This window comes from Propithecus coquereli, unplaced genomic scaffold (genome assembly GCF_000956105.1).
Source record: "Propithecus coquereli isolate 6110/MARCELLA unplaced genomic scaffold, Pcoq_1.0 Scaffold42, whole genome shotgun sequence".
Lineage (NCBI taxonomy): Eukaryota > Metazoa > Chordata > Mammalia > Primates > Indriidae > Propithecus > Propithecus coquereli.
In genome coordinates this window covers 2,580,704-2,597,561 of record NW_012149952.1, presented here as the reverse complement: position 1 = coordinate 2,597,561, position 16,858 = coordinate 2,580,704, and the positions used below count along the sequence as shown (strand labels likewise).

The 16,858-nt window shown below is 56.6% G+C and overlaps 2 protein-coding genes across 5 annotated transcripts in view; one reads left to right on the top strand and one right to left on the bottom strand.

Moving 5' to 3' along the window:
• Window positions 1-6,526: 6,526 nt before the first annotated feature.
• OPA3 (optic atrophy 3 (autosomal recessive, with chorea and spastic paraplegia)) lies at window positions 6,527-6,916 on the top strand. The gene has a single exon (XM_012653293.1). It carries the CDS (start codon window positions 6,536-6,538, stop codon window positions 6,914-6,916), a length of 381 nt encoding a protein of 126 aa, XP_012508747.1. The 5' UTR covers window positions 6,527-6,535.
• A 1,519-nt stretch (window positions 6,917-8,435) lies between these two features.
• VASP (vasodilator-stimulated phosphoprotein) overlaps window positions 8,436-16,858 on the bottom strand; it is a 13,286-nt gene continuing 4,863 nt past the window's right edge. The window contains exons 2-13 of one of the 4 annotated variants that reach the window (XM_012653443.1): window positions 13,801-13,972; window positions 13,546-13,711; window positions 12,452-12,539; window positions 11,890-11,936; window positions 11,518-11,759; window positions 11,267-11,367; window positions 10,738-10,789; window positions 10,545-10,581; window positions 10,277-10,322; window positions 10,037-10,124; window positions 9,425-9,482; window positions 8,436-9,287 (exon numbers count right to left, since the gene is read on the bottom strand). In XM_012653443.1, coding sequence (XP_012508897.1) covers window positions 9,250-9,287; window positions 9,425-9,482; window positions 10,037-10,124; window positions 10,277-10,322; window positions 10,545-10,581; window positions 10,738-10,789; window positions 11,267-11,367; window positions 11,518-11,759; window positions 11,890-11,936; window positions 12,452-12,539; window positions 13,546-13,711; window positions 13,801-13,972 — 1,135 coding nt within the window. In that variant the 3' untranslated portion in view covers window positions 8,436-9,249. The remainder of the gene's footprint in view (window positions 9,288-9,424; window positions 9,483-10,036; window positions 10,125-10,276; window positions 10,323-10,544; window positions 10,582-10,737; window positions 10,790-11,266; window positions 11,368-11,517; window positions 11,760-11,889; window positions 11,937-12,451; window positions 12,540-13,545; window positions 13,712-13,800; window positions 13,973-16,858) is intronic. The other 3 variants (XM_012653445.1, XM_012653444.1, XM_012653446.1) reach the window with 3 other exon arrangements.

Genomic DNA, 16,858 nt, shown 5'->3' with positions numbered 1-16,858 from the left:
ATGGCCTCCTTCTCTTTTGTTTCTCATGGGGACACCTGTCATGGAATTTAGGGCCCATCCTAAATCCAGGGTGATCTCACTTCAAGATCCTTAACTTATTACATCTACAGAAACCCTTTTTCCAAATGAGCTCCCATTCACAGGTTCTAGGGGTCGGAATGTGGACATGTCTTTTGAGGTTCCGTCATTCAACCCACTGTACCTCCCCACCTCCCGGGGTACGCTCCCGGGGGACTCCTGCCACCCCCATGGGCCATTCCGCATTCCCCACCTGGGTTCTCTTCCAGATTCACCACTGGAGTGGGGAGGGGTGCGGGCCCCGCCAGGCTGCGCCATGCCCCGGCGGCATGCCCCGCCATGCCGTAGACTGCGGCTGTTTCCTGATGAAAGGGGCCCCAGAGAGAGGAGGGTATCTTGAAGATGTATCTGAGAACCATGATACGGATCTGCAAAATGGGTACAAGGCTTAATAAAATCAGGAGAGAAGCTAAGAGGGTTTTGGTGGGGAGGGGGCCAAGAGTCACCCTATGAGCTGGGGAAACTGAGGCTGAGGGGCAGCAAAAGCACTTGCCCAAGTCGCCACAGCCAGTGAGGGGTCTTCGCATTCAGTACACGGGGCAGAGTCGTCCCATGAAACCGCAGGTGAAGGTGGGAGGACCAGGGCCTTCCCTGCTCGCCTCACTTCCCCAGGGGGTTAAAAAAGACCTGAACACAAGACCTACCCAAAAGGACCAAGAGCAACTTCTGGAACAGCATCTCAATTCCTTCCAGAAGAGGGGGCGAAGCTGGAGTAGAGGGAACTGAGCAAGTGGGTCCTAGTGAGGGCAAGAAGGCCACGGACAGACAGCGCTGCATGGAGGGGCGACGGATTGACGGCCCTTCACCAGTGAACCTGGTCTCCATGGTTACCCCTCGGGGGTCCACTGTGGCACTGACACATCTCCGTGGAGGCCGGGGACTGCGACTGCCCCCACCCAGCATATGGATAAGCTGTCAGTAGCCATCGTCATAGCGGCTGAGGATTGAACTCTGGTCAGGTGCCAGCGCTGTTCTAAGTGCTTTGCACAATCCCCACCGCGTTGAGTTCTCCATTTCTTTGGTGAGCAAACAGGCACAGAGAGGGAAGAGCACCTGCTCAAGGTCACACAGGCAGGGAAGAGGCAGAGGTGGGATGTGAAGACGGGCCACAGTCCCTGTTCTCGACCCTAGCAACGCCCTGGCCCGGAGGGAGGGCTGCTGCTCATCTCGGAGACTTCACACTCAGCTCTGGCACGTCCTTGCCAGCGGCCCATCCTTGTCATCGGCTTCCCCCACTGCGGTGGGGGTGGGGGGGGCACAGGGGTCAGTCAGGGTGTACGTAATGCAAAGAACCCCCTCGCAAAATGCACGAGCCCACAGGAAGTTTCATGGCTCCCATTTCCTACTGGCTAAAATTTTGTACACGTTGCGATGTGGGGAGAGGGATTAGAATAAATTTGTAAATGAAGCTGGTTGTCTTCAAGTCGTTGCATTCTTTTTTCATATTTAAAAAAATCCCTGTTCACCTTAGAAAAAATATCCTTTGTTTATTCTTTCATTCAAAACACTCAACTGGGTTGCACACTGTGCGCCCCGCTCTGTGCTGTGCAAGAGTCACAGTGGTGACTGAGACAGCCCCAACCCCGCCCTCACGGGACTCACAGTCCAGTGTGGGGACAGATGCACAGACAGACATTTCTTTCCCAGCGTTAATGGGAGTTGTTAATATTTAGGAAGAAGGGGCTGGGCTTAATCAGACTTCTCCCCTCCTGAGTGACTCAGGACTTCAGGTTGTAAAGAACAAGGAGCCCCTTCGTACTGGGTCACAAAACCTCAGACAGCGTCCTCTCCCACATTTTGGAAGGACCTGTTGTCCCCTGTGTTGGTTTCCCGGTCACGAAGGCCCTTGCCTGGAGGGGGCCAAGATGGCCGAGAGCCACCCCGGGAGAAAATGAACTTTACATACGCCCCAGCCTGATCTGAGAGCTCAGAAGGCCACCCCTGTGCTGATCACTGTGACGCTGAGTGGCCTGGCTTGGATCCCCCAGTGGCAATGACTTGGGGCTTGAGTCGGCAAGGACAGAGGATTGTCCTCTGAGAAGCATGTCCAAAGGAGGATTGGGGTGGGTGTCACCCACCTCCTCATTAGACACATTTACTGAGCGCCGACTGCACGCCGGGCCCCACTCCGGTGGCCAAGAATCAGCCAGCAACAAGAGAAGGGCCCGCCATGATGGCGCTGGCGTTCTGGTGCGTTCTGGTGCGGGACAGCATCAGTAAAGGAGTAAGAGTGATATCAGTGTCAGGTGATATCCCTTGAGCTCAGGAGTTCAGGACCAGGCTCAGCAAGAGCGAGACCCCGTCTGTACTAAAAATAGAAAAAATCAGCGGGGCATGGTGTCACGTGTAAGATTTTCAAGGTGCACCCATGCTGTAGCATGGATCAGTGCTTCCTTCCTTTTTATGGCCCAACAATACTCCAGTATGGACAGCCACATTTTGCTGACCCATTTCTCAGTTGGAGACTCAGGTTGTCCCCACCTTTCAGCTGTTGGGAATGATGCTGCTACAAACATTAGCGGAGCAGTTTTTGCGTGAACTTACGTTTCCATTTCTCTTGGGTACACTTAGGGGAGAAACGGTCGGGTAGATGTGGCTAGAATATGGCGACGCTATGTTTGACTGCTTCAGGAACTGCCAAACCGTTTTCCACAGTGGCTGTGCCACTGTCCCTTCCCACCAGCAGTGTGCAGGGGCACGTTTTTCCACGTCCTCGATGACACTTGTCATTATACGACTTTGTGATCACAGCCATTCACTGTGGTTTTGCTTCGTATCTCCTTGTGTCCATTCATCCTTAACCCGGCAGCTGTGTCCAATGTCCAGGTGGCGTTTGTCCCCAGAGCAGTCCTGCCCCTTTTCCTCTGGCCACCTCCTTTATCATCCACCTTCCTCCCGGGCAACGGGTGGGATCTGTGCTGAGCCCTCAAGCACTCGGTGGGCCCCTGACCTCACGGGTCCCACGCACCCTGGCAGGTCACAGCCAAAGAAGTGCAGACAGCCGGTGGCCATACAAAGCAATGACCAACCTCACTCAGATTACAGAATGAGAATGGGACCGAGAGATGGCCCTGTCTACATCAGAAGGTCCAAAATGACCAAGTCGATGGTGGGCTGGGGGCTGAGGGGGTGGGGAGTGGGTGGAGCGCCCTGGGCCACCCTGGGTGGGGTGGGTGGGAGCGGGCAGGCAGGGGTCTTGCAACAGGCAAAGCGCCTGCGCTGTTGGGGCCTCTGCACCCCCTCCTGCCTCACACCCTCTCCCAGGCGAAAGTAACGTCACACCGTGGCAGGAGTTTGCTTAGAAAAGTAGGGGAGAGGAAGCCGGCAGGGGAGGGTTCAAGCCCATTCTCCCCTTCGCCTGCTGCACGGCTCAGGCAATCGACTTCCCCCTTCCTAGCCATACTTTTCCCATCTCTAAGGTGGAATTTTCTGCCTCATGGGGGGGGTCGACCTAAGTAAGTAATTTATTAAGCCGAGATTTTGAAGACGCGCCCGGGAAAACCATGAACCGCAGACAAGCCGTGGCTGTTTTTCCAAAGGGGAAGCTGGAACCTTCAGCATTTTAAAGGCAACAGAGAGAAGGAACAAGGGGGTGGGGGGAGCTGATGAGGCAGAGGGTTAAAGTGGTTCCATGCTTGTGAGTGGGGCCCAGGAAGTCGACATTCTGCATAAAATAAGGAGAATGTTCGAAGGGAAAAGGGAGTGAAGGGAGCATCAATTAAGTAGATGTCCCTGGGTAGGTGGAAGGATGTCTGATTGTGTCTTGTCAGTTCTGTTACCTGTAAAGATAAACTTGTGATTCATCCTTCGCGTGGAATCAGCCAGGCTTGTTTTAGGTGCTAGACGCAGGTACAATTTGCATGTCCTTGCTTATGGGAGATTAGCAAGGAATTTCCTTAATCTGTGGGGCCGTTCTTCACTGGTGCCTGAAGCTTTTACCTTCTCATTTGCATAAGGAGTTGAGGGGGTGGCCCTGAGACTTTGATTTTCTTTTTATAGGGGTGTCACCCAGACTGAAAGTGGCTGTCAGGTAGTTGGTGCCAAGTGGGGTTGAGTTGAGGAAACTAACAGAAAAGCTTCACCATCCCGGCCTGTGGTGGGGGTGGGCTCTAGGCTCATAGGCTCTCTCTCCTCTCTTGCTGGGCCCAGCAGATGCCCCATTTCTGAGAAGTGCTCCCCACCTGGGCACCCACCTTCAGCATGAAGGGACTGGCATGTGGGTTCCTCGCAGAGGCCACTCCGGAACCCCGGGCTGGCACTTCAGCTGAGCAGGAGCTTGGAGGTGGAGGTTCTGCCCCTCCCCCACCCCCGCTGGTCCATGGCCCCTCACTCTCCCCCCTCATCGCCCCCCAGGCTCCACTCAAAACCCCCCAGTACCAGCTGCCCTCACTGTACAGGCTCCAGGCTCCCCCAGGTTGAGGGGTGGCACCCCCAAGGCAGTGACTCTGTCCTAGGGACTCTCTTTCCTTTATTGTTTCAGTTTGAGGTTTGCGTAATCCCAGTTTGCATAATTCCGGTCCCCAAGGGACGGACCCTGTCTGTTACCGAAAGTTCAGCGCACCTGTCCCTGAGGCCGCATCAGAAGAATGAGGACAAGTGGTTTGAGGAGAAGGAAAGGGAGGTTTATTAATTTGCCAGCAAATGAGGAAAAAGGCAGGCTCGAGTCTTAAAGTACCAGTTTCCCATTGATAAGCAGAAATACAGAGCTTTTAAAGGGAGGGTTTTCAGCTTCTGGGTATTGTTGTTTAACTGCAGTTGATGGTTCTGATCCGTCCCATCTCCGGAAAGACAATCTCGTGACTTGTGTCCAGACTGTTCCTTTGAGCATCTCTTGTTGTACGAAGAACAAGGACACTCCCCTGCCCCTACCGACCACCAGCCTGGGGCAGGGATGCAGGTTTTAATTTCCAAAAAGAGTGGGGGAGGTTTTAAAGAGACAGCTCATAGTACATTTTGCCCTTTTCCAGGCAGGTCCCTCTGTTACATATTTACTTCTGTTTTCATGGTGTCTGCTGCCCGAGCACGTGTGAGCTCTGATCACTCTGATCTTGACAGGCTTCCCCTCAGGGATGGCAGCCTGGCCTCTGAGGGAGCAGGAGCCCCCCGGACTCTGCCCGGGCTCTCAGCACCTCCAGAAGTGGAGGCTCAGCTCGCTGCTCAGTGTCCCGGTTTCACTGGCTGATATTTGACATTTGCCTCTCAGACGTCCCCAGAAAGCCCTGTCTGTCCTCTGTCCCTGTCTACTTCCCAGCTTCCCTGGGGCCAGAGGCCCTGCCCCCAAGCCCCACGCTCACCTTTGGAGGGATGTCAGGGCCATCCCTGCACAAGTGGGGCAGCAGGAGGGATAGAGCAGGGAGAGAGAGGTATGGGGTGGGGGGAGCGTGGCCTAGAAGGGAGGAGAGGGGAGGCCCATGCCTGAGCAGGTGAGCAGTCGGCACTGGCCCTGGGCCCTGGCCTGCCTCTGGCTGCCCTGGGCGCACCCATCCCCCATGGAGCTCTGTGGCTGGTTGGTGCGTTTTGCAGAAACTACAGCCCCTGGGGAAGACAGTGTACAGGCTTCTACGTGCTAATCCCTGCCAGTCACCTCATGACACCTATCCATTAAGCACCTCCCTTAGGGTTTGTGTTTGATTGATTGATTGATTGACTGATTGACAGAGTCTCACTCGGGCTAGAGTGCCGTCGTGTCAGCCTAGCTCACAGCAACCTCAAACTCCTGGGCTCAAGCAATCCTCCTGCCTCAGCCTCCTGAGTAGCTGGGACTACAGGCGTGTGCCACCATGCCCGGCTAATTTTTCTATTCTTAGTAGAGATGAGGTCTGGCTATGTTGCCCCGGCGGGTCTTCAACCTCTGGCCTCAAGCGATCCTCCCGTCTGGGACTCCCAAAGTGCTGGGATTACAGGCGTGAGCCACCGTGCCTGGCCAGAAATTTATTGCTTAAGGAGCAGGAGGCGGCTGGCTCTCTCCGATCAGTTCATGTGCCCATAGATGGATATCAATTCTTGCCGGAGTTAGAGTTCAGCATCAGCTCTGTTGTGCTGTGTCTATAACGATGCAAAGGCTGATAGTCCATGCTCACATGAATAAGTTATTAGGTGAGGAAGAAGTTTCCCCTACAGCTGCGGTCCCCGGTCCCCAGCCCCCTGGCCTCGCATCATCGCCTGAGCTCCGCCTCCACCCCCTCCGCCTCCCTCCATCCGTGGAAAAATTGTCTTCCATGAAACCGGTCCCTGGTGCCAAAAAGCTTGCGGACCGCTGCCCTAGAACGTTCCAGGTGTGAGGCCCAGCGCTTTTTTTCTTTAAGGCGCCCATTCCCCAGCGCCGGTGATTCTGGTTACCATGTCCCCATTGCTCCAACGGGGGACATGGAGACGCGGAGGGACGGGGCTTGCAGGGGCCTCCCCTCCAAAAGATCCCTGACCCCTGTCTTCCCCCGCAGTGTACCACTGGGTGGAGATGCGGACCAAGATGCGCATCATGGGCTTCAACGCCGAGGCCGTCAAGCCGCTGAACGAGGAGGCGGCCGCCGAGCTGGGCGCGGAGCTGCTGGGCGAGGCCATCATCTTTGTCGCAGCCTGCAGCTGCCTGATGCTGGAGTACTGGCGCCACCAGTCGCAGCATCGCAAGGAAAGGGAGCAGCACGCTTCCTGGGGCGCGCTGCAGGACGAGGTAGGCCACCTGGCGCTGACGCTCGAGGCGCTGCAAGCGCAGGTGCAGGCGACGCCCTCGCAGAGCGCCCTGGAGGAGCTTCGCGCGCAACTGCAGGAGGTGCGAGCCCAGCTCTGCATCCGGGGCCCGCCGCCCGCGCCCAAGGCTGCGCCGGGGTCAGAGGAATAGGAGGCCGCAGGTACCTTCCTGAACCGGCCCGGCTGACACCACCAGGTCCTTTTGGGTACAGAAGGGATCGTGGGCTGGAGCCGATCCAACCGGGCATTTGGTCACCTCCCTGCTAACCTGCCCAGTGGCATTTTCCACTGGGACTCTCCCTCCCACTGTTGGAATGTTCCAACGGGGACCCCTCCCTCCCCCTGCTCCCCACTAGCACATGGGCTTAGCACTTAGGAGAGACAGCGTCTTTTGTGGGACCCCACGTACCCACCACCAGGTGGGCCAGCAGAACTCCTCCTGGCGAAAGGAAATTGGATCCTGCGCACGGATTTAGCCAACCTCTCACTTACCTGAGGAAACGGACCTTGACTCTCATCCACTGTACTGAACACCCCCTACCTCTTCCTCATGGGTACAGACCATTGTAAAGAAAAGGCAGAAAGTTCCAATGAACTTCCCAGCCCTGCCACCCTCCAGCTACCTCACTCTGGGGGAAGAGGGGGCGGGGTGGATCTTGGACTGAATTAGCTTCATTGAGTCACCCTGTGGCTCCGGCCTTTAATCCACCATTAGTGCCTTTAACTGGGGTCCTCTCTTCAAACAGAACCCCCCCCCCATTCCTTTGGTCTATGGCACAATCCACTGGCCTGGCTGTGCTGGGTCTCCCTGGGCAATGCCTCCCAGATCTGCCATCCCTAGTTCCAGCAGGACGTGGCCTTTTGGGGAGGAACGATTGGTCCCGACGAGGGCTAATCCATTGTGGCTTTCTGTCTCAGTCCCTGTCCGAAGTCCTTTCCCACTGTCCTCTTCAGTAGCCTCTCATAGAGACCCACCCTGTTCCCTTGCTACATGAGTCACTGTCATATCGCCCACCTTCCATCCAAATCTCTCCCTTCCTGCTTTGGATGGGCTTCTGGCCCTCAGCCCTGAGGTCCATCACCTGCCTCACCCACCCAACCACCAAAGGGTCCGTGTATGAGCTCTGTGACTTCTGAGCGCCATTATTTTAGACTGTAACTGTTTTATAATTAAAGGAGCTCTGGGTTAAAGAAGGCATCTTAGGAATGTTTCTGCGAACCCTGACGTGCATCTGCAAAATGGGTAAAGTGTCTTCAGAATTAGGAAAGAAGCTGGGAGAGTTCGGGTGGAGAGGCAGGAGTCATCCCATGAGCCCTTTTCCAAATGGAGAAACTGAGGCCCAGGGTAAGCAAATGGACTTGCCCCAGGCCACACAGTCAGAGAGGGGAGGCTCTGGCCTCCTCCAGGGGTGGTGAAGGGCAGGGTAGAAGGGGTCAGGAAGCAGCCTGGGGAAGAGCATGGGGAGAGAGGTGGACAGGGGGCAGAGATCACCCTGGCTGCAGGGGCCTGAGGGGCCTGGAACGGGTGGACTGTGGGAGGAAAGGAAGAAGACAGCAGGAATCGGGATCATGGGAGGCAGCGGTTCTCAGCGTTCTTTCTGGAAGGGGCACCAAGGGTGGGGTGTGCCTCCCTCCTCAGCACAACAGCCCTTCAAATCACTCTAGAGGTCTTAGCGTTTATAAAAACCAGCAGATTTATTCTGCAGGGGCCCATTTTCAAGAAGCTCAAGGTGAAGGCAAGAGAGGAGAAGTATCCTCCCCTTCCTCTCTCCCTCATCGTTTTTTTCTCCATGGGGTAAAAATGGCCTGGACCCCCAAACCTACCCAAATAAAAAAACCAAAAAACTGAGGTTCCAAAAAGTTACAGCATCTTAATTCCTCATAGAAAAGGGGAAGGAGCCAGGGGGGAGGTAAGTCCCTGGGAGCCAGGGAGGAGGTTCGCCCAGCCTGGTGGGACATCCCCCCCTTAAATAGCTGCCCCAAATGGGGCAAGCCTGGGGCTATAGCATTTAAAAACTCCCACACCCCATTTTATCAAAACCAAAGAGAAAAAAAAAATTTCCCTTTCCCCTCCAAACCCAAATATATATATATATTTTTTCTTTAAAAAACAAAAATTCGAAGGCATTAAGCTTTAAAGTGAATCTAGAACAAGGGAATGTGAAATTCCCTCCTTCCTTCCCCCTCACTGTGGGGCTAACTGGTACATCCCCAGCAGAGGAACCAGCCCCAAGGGGCTGGCAGAGGGGAAGGACCAAAGAGAAGAAAGGGTGGGGGCCTCCCCAGCCAATCAGCAGCCAGTATGGGTGTAGGCAGGGTGCCAGGGAAGCCACACCCCCTTGGAATTTCCCAAGTGGGATGGGGAATGGGGGAGATGCATTCCTGTGTAGTCTTCAGCCAATTCCAAGTCAAGTCGAGGCAGGGAAAGCAGGGTGACAGGCGGGGTGTGCGGAAGGGAGAAATGGGTCTTCTGGGTTCCTGTGGTCAGGGAGAACCCCGCTTCCTCAGCTCCTGGACAAAGGCTGGAAGGAAACAAGGGGCAGAGGTCAGAGCCAGAGTTTCTTCCCCCTTCCCTTCCAAAATAGGGCTCTTTCCCAGGGACATGATGCCTCCAAAATAAATAAATGTTTAAGAACCAAACCAAACCAAACCACCTCACCTTCAATTATTTCCTCTTTCACTTTCTGCAATTCCTTCCTCACCTCTTCCAGAAGCTCCTGAAAATGATGGGGTACATAACCAATCAAGAGGGGTACCTGGACTTGTAGAAACAAATCCCCCCATTCTTATTGACTGAAAGGCCAGAGGAAGCAGGTCTGAGACCCACCCCTACCCCTGCACCATGACATCACTGCCAAGGTCACAGTTTCTGGAGGATGCCAGGGCAGAGTTCTGGATCCCTGGAGCCATAAGAGTACTGGAGAACATCCAGTACCAGGGCTGGCAGATCCATTCTGGTCTCCTGCCAAGTCCAGTTGGTGAGGGACGGCTGGGTCAGTGTGCCGAATGGATTCAAGGTACTCATGGGGAGTGAGTGTGATGGTAGATTAGTAAGGTCTGTCACAGGCACTGGAAAAGAGGGTGTGGTGTCATCTGGGTCATCCCTAACCTGACCCAATCTTCTCCATTTCTCAGACTAGAAAATGGAGGTTTCTGAGACCTTTTCTAGAATCGCTCTGCATGCCAGTGGCAGGGTCTGGATCCAGATCTCCTCTCTCCTGTGGCCCCTTTCAAGCTCCCAACCTCACCTCCGCCCTCCTCGCCAAGCTACCTGTTTCACCCTCTCCAGGTCTGACTCATCACTGGAGCTAGGCGTACAGGGGTGGGCCTCGGAAGTGAGCGCCGATGATGACTTCATCCTGGGGAGAGTTGGTGTGGTTTGGGACAGAAATGAGGTTAGAGAGAGGACCTCCCTCCCCTGCCTCCCATTTCAGGGGTCACAGCATTCCTCCCTATTAATTGGGCAAGTCCCACAATTTTGGGGGGTGGGGTCCCAGTTTGGATGGCCCACCTTGGCAAGGTTGTGCTGTTCTTCTCCCAGGGTCTCCGCACAGATTCTGGGGGACAGGTAACAAATCAGAAAGGTAAGGGCAAAGGACTGCCCCCATTCACTCTTTCTCCCCCAGCCTCATCAGCCCACGGTCAAAGACCCTTCTCAGGGAAATACAATCCCCAGCACTATTTGCACAGACTCTCCCATGAGGGTGCTGTGTATGTGAGAACAAGGCATTCTGGGATTTGTAGTTTCTGTGTAGTTTCTTGAATGGGCGCTCACTCACCACTCTGGGCTGGGACTCTGGCCTCTGGCTCCTCCTGCTGGTGGGAAATAAAACTGCCATCAATCAACCCTGCCACACCTCTGCCCCTTTCCTCTTCCAGGTTGAAAGGCAGCCATGCCCTATCTGCCCCCCCTCCCGGCCCCCAATATCCCCACCCTCACGGTGTGCAGGCCAAGAAGAGCCCCTGACTTACATTGGCAGAGTCATCCTTGGGGGGTTTCTCCCCGACCTGCGTGGCTTTCCTTCTGCAGGAGGGAAAGGCAAAAACAGGCTTTCGTCCTCCCCCAGCCACCTAGTGATCCCCCTTCCCAGAGTTCTAGAAATGTGGTTTCTAGGGTGTCCAGTTCTGGAACTCGGGAAAGCTAAGGAAACTTTTAGAAGCTCAAGAGATTCTTGTTCTAGAATTAGGGTGAGGGGTTCTATGGTTCTTCCACTTGGAATCATAAATTCTAAGGGTGGAGGGGCTCTGGGTTCGAATGCAGGGATTCTAGGAATCTGTGTTTCCAGAATTCTGGGTTTTAGAGCATTCTACAGGCTACCTAGGTGGCTGCAAACCTCAGCCATCTCAGGAGGTGACAATTCCCAGCATTATAGCCTAATCTGGCTATGAAAGGGGGAATTTTCACCAAAAGAAATGGACAAAATAGGAATCAGAACCCTCCCCCATCGGCCCTACTGAACTGGACTCTGCAGGTGATCCAGGGGTCCAGGCTAGGGCTCACCTGCGGGCCAGCATGGCGTTCATCTCTTCCATGAGCCCCCCGCCTGTGCTTCGGCCGCTCTCAGCTTTGGGGGCCGAGGGCCCCCCTGAGGCCTCCTCCTGCTGCAGAAATTAAAAAGGGGAGGGGCTTTAGGGGCAGGTCTCCTGGCCTCCCTGTCCTTCTGACACCTCCAGGCAACCCCCGCCTCATCCGATTATTGTATCAGTTGCCCCAGTCACCCCACACCCTGCCACTCCCGACCCCTCCCTCACCTTGCTGACTTTCCTGAGTTTGGCTCCAGCAATGGCTGCAGCCAGGCCTGGGGCCCCAGCCCCCCCACCACTGGGGCCCTGTGCTGCCGGGAGAGGGGGTGCAGGGGGTGGGCCTCCCCCTGCTCCATGTCCTGCAGCGGAGACCCCGGAGGGGGGCAGACCCGGAGGTGGGGGGGGACCCGGAGGAGGAGGAGGTCCTGGCGGTGGGGGTGGGCCCCCAGCTGGGGGAGCAGGTGGGCCTCCTGGAACAAACAGAAAACAGGGGTTGCTGAGAGAGAGTAGCCTCTTTCTTCAATTTCCAGATGGCCACCCCTTCCCCCAGGGAGGCCCACCCCTTCCCCCAGGAAGTCTCAAGGCCCTTGCCACAATCACCTGCATTGGAGGGCCTGCGCTCCAGCTCCGGGGGGCCAGACTGCTGCCTGTGGGGCAGGGGGAGGGGAGGCGATAGAGCTGCCATCAGTCAGGGCACTGAGGCTGGCCAGTGAAGGGCTCTGTGACCTCCCGGCCTCTCTCAGAGATCTCCCATGAGACCAGCTCCCAAGCCGCACCCAAGCCTTCCTTCCCCAGGGGCCCGAGTAAGGAGGCTGAGGTGGGGACCAGGGACGGGGAGAGAATATTCGAGCATTCTAGTCATCAAACTGCCCAAAAACACATGAACTGCACAATGCCCGAGATTCTTTCAACAACCAGATTCCGAACTCAGGGGATCTGGGAGGCCAGGATTGGGGACCGTTAGGTTCTACAATTCTGTGTCAGGAGTTTCTTGAACTCTGGGAGGTGGGGGTTTCTGAAAGCTGTCAACATCTAATCCCTTGGGAGCTGGATCATTCTGGAAGCTGAAAGTTGAGGGGTTGTGCACTAGAGGAGTCAGGGGTTCTGGAACATCTAGAACTCACGGTGGTTAAGGTTTCCACCCCCCAGGGCCCTGCCCCACCTTCTCTGCTGCTGCTCCACCTCCTCCGGGGAGGGGCCGTTCTGGACAGACCAGGTGGGAGGTGCTGGGGGCGGAGGAGGCCCACCTCCTGGAAGGTGAAGCAGAAAGGGGATGAGTCAGCTCCCCCAGCCTCCCGGGATCCCTGCCCAGAGGCGCTCACTTCCTTCTTCCTGCGACCCTGACACTCCAGGCCCAGGTGGGGGCAGCACCAGCTCCCCTTGCCCGAGCTGCCAGGAGGTGGGTGCTGTTAGGATGCCCCAGTGGCAGGTGGCGAAGATAAGGCCCAGGGGACAGTCACTGGCCCCGAAGTTCTGCAGGGTGGAATTTTCAGGAACAAGACTTGAATTCAGGCTGATTCCAGCATCTGGACTCTTAACCACTGTTACAGCTGCTTGGATCCCCACCTGAGACCCTTGGTCACCTAACCCCTGGCGTCCGTGCCCCTGGTACCTGAACTGCCCACGGTACTTTCCTGTGTGCCCCCAGACGAGCAAGCCCCTTCCCCGCTAGCACTGAAGTTGCCCCCGGAGGCAAAGGCCTCCGCCATCTGATGTTCAGCTCTGCAGCAGTGACTCCAGACCCCAGCTGTACAGGGGTCACCTAAGCCTCGCTGCTCGAAGTCCTGTCCATGGACCTGCAAGCCGGGGCGCTTGCTAGAAACGCGGTCTGGCCCCCACCCAGCCCGCCTGCGCCAGAGGCTTCACTCTAATCACACCCTGGGATGATTCGTCTACACATTAAGGTCTAAGAAATACCAGCTGTAGACTTTGTCAGCAGGTACCTGGGGAAAGGACACACGGAGCCTTCTGGGGACTGCAAATTATGTCTTGATGTAGGAGGTGGGCCCACAGGAGCGTGCGTGTGTAAAATTCATGGAGCGTACCGTACCTTTAGGAGTCGTACGTTTCATACATAGGTGCACACGGAGCACACAGGGGCCCCCAAGAATCCTCATGATAGTTTCCCGCCATAGCAATGAATTAGCTCCATTTTACAGATGCGGAGACTGAGACCCAGAGTGGTGAAGGGGCAGCCTGAACAGCAGCCTCCAGGGGTACCCTCTGCCTGCCCCACGCCTGCCAGTTGTTTCTAACCTTCCAACGCCTCTAGGGCACTGGCCATGCCCGCGGCAAACTGGGCTGCGTCCTCCTTGCTGCCGAAGTTAAGGCCCCAGACCTGGCGGGCGTCGCGCCACTGATGGAAGGTGGGGGTGGCTTGATTATACTTGACACCCCGGACGATGGCACAGTTGATGACCACCTGGCAGGAGGGGAATGGGGGTGAGGGGTGGTAGGCGCAGGGGTGGGGGCTCAACCCACAGAGAGGGAGGGACTGGAGGGAGGTGGCACCTGCTGGTCGGGCTGCATCTTCCGGCCCACGACCCGGAAGGAATTGGCCGTGGGGTTGTGGTAGATCTGGACGCGGCTGAAGGCCTGGGGACCGGTGCCGGCGGGCAGCCATCGCTTGTTGCCATCGTCATAAAGCATGACAGTGGCCCGGCTGGAACAGACGGCTGTCTCACTACAGGAAGGGAGACACAAAAGGAGAGGGGCCGGTCACCTTCTCATCGGGGTCTCCCTGGGACATTGGAAGGGACAAAGACAGTGTGGGATCGAGAGAGACACAGGGAGGCAGAAGGAGACGATCGGACAGAGAGAGGGAGGGACACCCCGATAGATTAGGACAGAAACAGCAATCAGGAGACAGAGGCTGCCGCCCAAACAGGGGACGTGAGACAGACAAACAGATGGGGAGAAAGGGAGAGTCAGACGGACAAAAGGGAGAGAGACAGACACACAGACAGATGTGGTGGGGACGGAGAAGAGATGGCCGGGCAGGGGCCGCAGAGGATCGGGGGAGAGACAGGCAGAGGGAGAAGGGGAGATGGAAGGGGACCGAGGCCAGCACTGGGGAGGGACATGCAGGTAAACACAGAGTGAGGCACCAGGCGGCAGGAGCCCTGAGCTGCCCTAGAGAACAGCCCCTGCCTGGCCTCAGTTTCCCTATCTCTACCAGGGTGCTTGGACACCCCGCCCCGACAGGGCTCCCGCTCAGGCGGGAGGAGGAAGCTGAGGCTCGGGGAGGGGAAGGGTGTGAGGCCTGCAGCAAGTTGGGGACTGATGCTGGACCCCGGGTTCTTCCTCCAGGAGGAGCCCCTGCCGCCCACCCATCCACCCATCCACCCAGCTCCCCAGGGCACTGCCGGCCACTCGGCAGACACTCGGCAGACACTTGGCAGACACTCTGCAGGCTCTGTGTCACGCCCATGCTGGGTGGGGCTGGGCATGAGGACACAGCAGTGACCCAGACAGCCCTAGCACCACCCTCCCGGGGCTCACTGTCCCGTGCGGGAGACAGATTCATTCCCAGACAGTGACAACCCGGGACTGGGACCAAGGAGCCCAGGCACTGGGGGTGCCCAGAAGGAGCACCTGCCCCAACCTGGGGCGTCAGGGAGGACTTCCTGGAGGAACACCGTCTGACTCAGCTCAGCCTTGGGGGCAGGCATCAGTAAACTGGTTCAGAGTCAGGATCTGACATCCACGGCCCTGGGTTCAAATCCCTACTCAGGGAAGTCAACTTCCCACTTAAGAACTCATCTTGCTCACCTGCCAACTGGGAAAATGACAGTCCCCCCTCCGGAGGCAGTGGGGAGGAGTAAATGAGTCTGGGCAGTGAAAGCACTTGGGACGGGATCTGGCGCATACTGAGCGCTCCGTGACTGTCAGCATCCATCTCCCGGGCACCCTGAATGGGCGCCGATGGGGCCCTGGACAGCTATGTCCCTTGGGACCCTCCACCAATCAATCCTTCTGGAAGGTTCAGTCCCTCCTCCCCCAGTGAGGAAACTCGGCTCAGACAGGAACTCAGAGGGGAAGTGACTTGCCCAAGGTCACACACAGGAGGGGAAGCAATGGTCTCTGCCCTGCCCCACCCCCACCGGGCTCTTTCCTGAAAAGGGGAAGTTGGTGGTCAGAGGTTTCGGGGGAGAGAAATTATAACCCCCGCAAAGGCCGCCCCTACCAGGGCTGGGGGGTTGGGCGTGATGCTGACGCTAAGGAAGTCAGGGTAGGGGAAGCCCCTCAGACCCAGTTCCAGGTCCACAGAGTGGGGTGAGCCTAGCACCCCAATTTTACATCATTGAGGCATCTTCCTCTTACCAAGCACCCCAAGTCCCTTCCCCAGAGCCACTCATTTGATTCTCCCTGCGGCCCTTCAAGATGGACACTATTTCGTCCTCATTTTACAGATGAGAACTATAAACAGAGGCCCAGAGAGGTTGAGTGACTTGCCCGCAGTCACACAGCTAGTGAGGGGCAGAGTGAGGATCTGAATCCAGGCCACCTGGCTCCTGAATCCAGTCTTAGCCACCAGGGGCTGTGCGGGCCCTACCCAGACTCCAGGTGCCCTTTCCAGACAAGCGCAGCCTCGGGGGCTGTTTCTGGCTCTCGCTGGCCCTGGCAGAGCAGGGCTGAGGCCTCACCCACACCTGCCACCCACACCCAGGGCAGATTCTGGCCAGGCGCCCAGGGCTGCCGCTGCCCCACCCTGGCTGCACTTTGCTCTCCCAGGCGGCCCTGCCCTGCTGAGGCCCTGGCCTGGCCGGAGAGCTGGGTGCCTGCCGGGGTGACCCTGGGCTAGTCCTACCCTTCCCAGGATGCGGTGTCCCCATTATAAAAGAAGGACCCTGTTAAAACAACGCAGAGAATGTCCCTCCTTTTTTCAGAAATTCCGGCTCCTGCAGAATCAAAAGCAAGTTCTCTCCATGGCCTGCCTGATACGTGTGCTCTTGGGTCTCGTGTCTTCCCCCGCCCCATGTACCCCAGGCCCCCCAGCTGCTCCTTCAGCCCACTCAGGCCTGTGCACTTGCTGTTCCTGGAGTCTAGATGCTCACCTTCTTCAGGTCTCTGCCTACATGTCACTTCTTCTGAGAAGCCCTCCCTGACTACCCGATCTGGAAAAGCTCCTGTCCCTCGCGTCCCCTGCTGCCCACTTCACGGCAGTGATCCTTGCCCAACACAATATTGATTTATTATCTGTCTCTGCTACCAAAACATCAGGTCCGCGAGGGCAGGGATTTGTCTGTCTTGTTCACTGCGGTGTCCCAGAACCTAGAATGGCGTCCAGCACAAAGCAGGCCCTCAGGAAGTGTCAAACGTGCAAAAAGGCAAACTCTGACCAACGGCAGCTGACGTTTGCTGGTCAGCCTGGGTCCCAGACACTGTTCTAGGTGCTGGGCTCCAGCAGACTCTGAAGCTTATACTTGAGATGGATGAGGAACTGCAGGCACAGAGAGGTGAAGACACCTGCTTCAGATCACACAGCAAGTAAACAGAAGGGTCTCATATTTGAACCCAAGTCCATCCAAGTTCTTAACTTCATTTAATGATGAGGAAAGGGCTAAGC

Coding starts and splice junctions, on each gene's coding strand:
- OPA3 (XM_012653293.1), top strand. CDS start 6,536: ATGCGGACCAAGATGCGCATCATGGGCTTCAACGCCGAGGCCGTCAAG.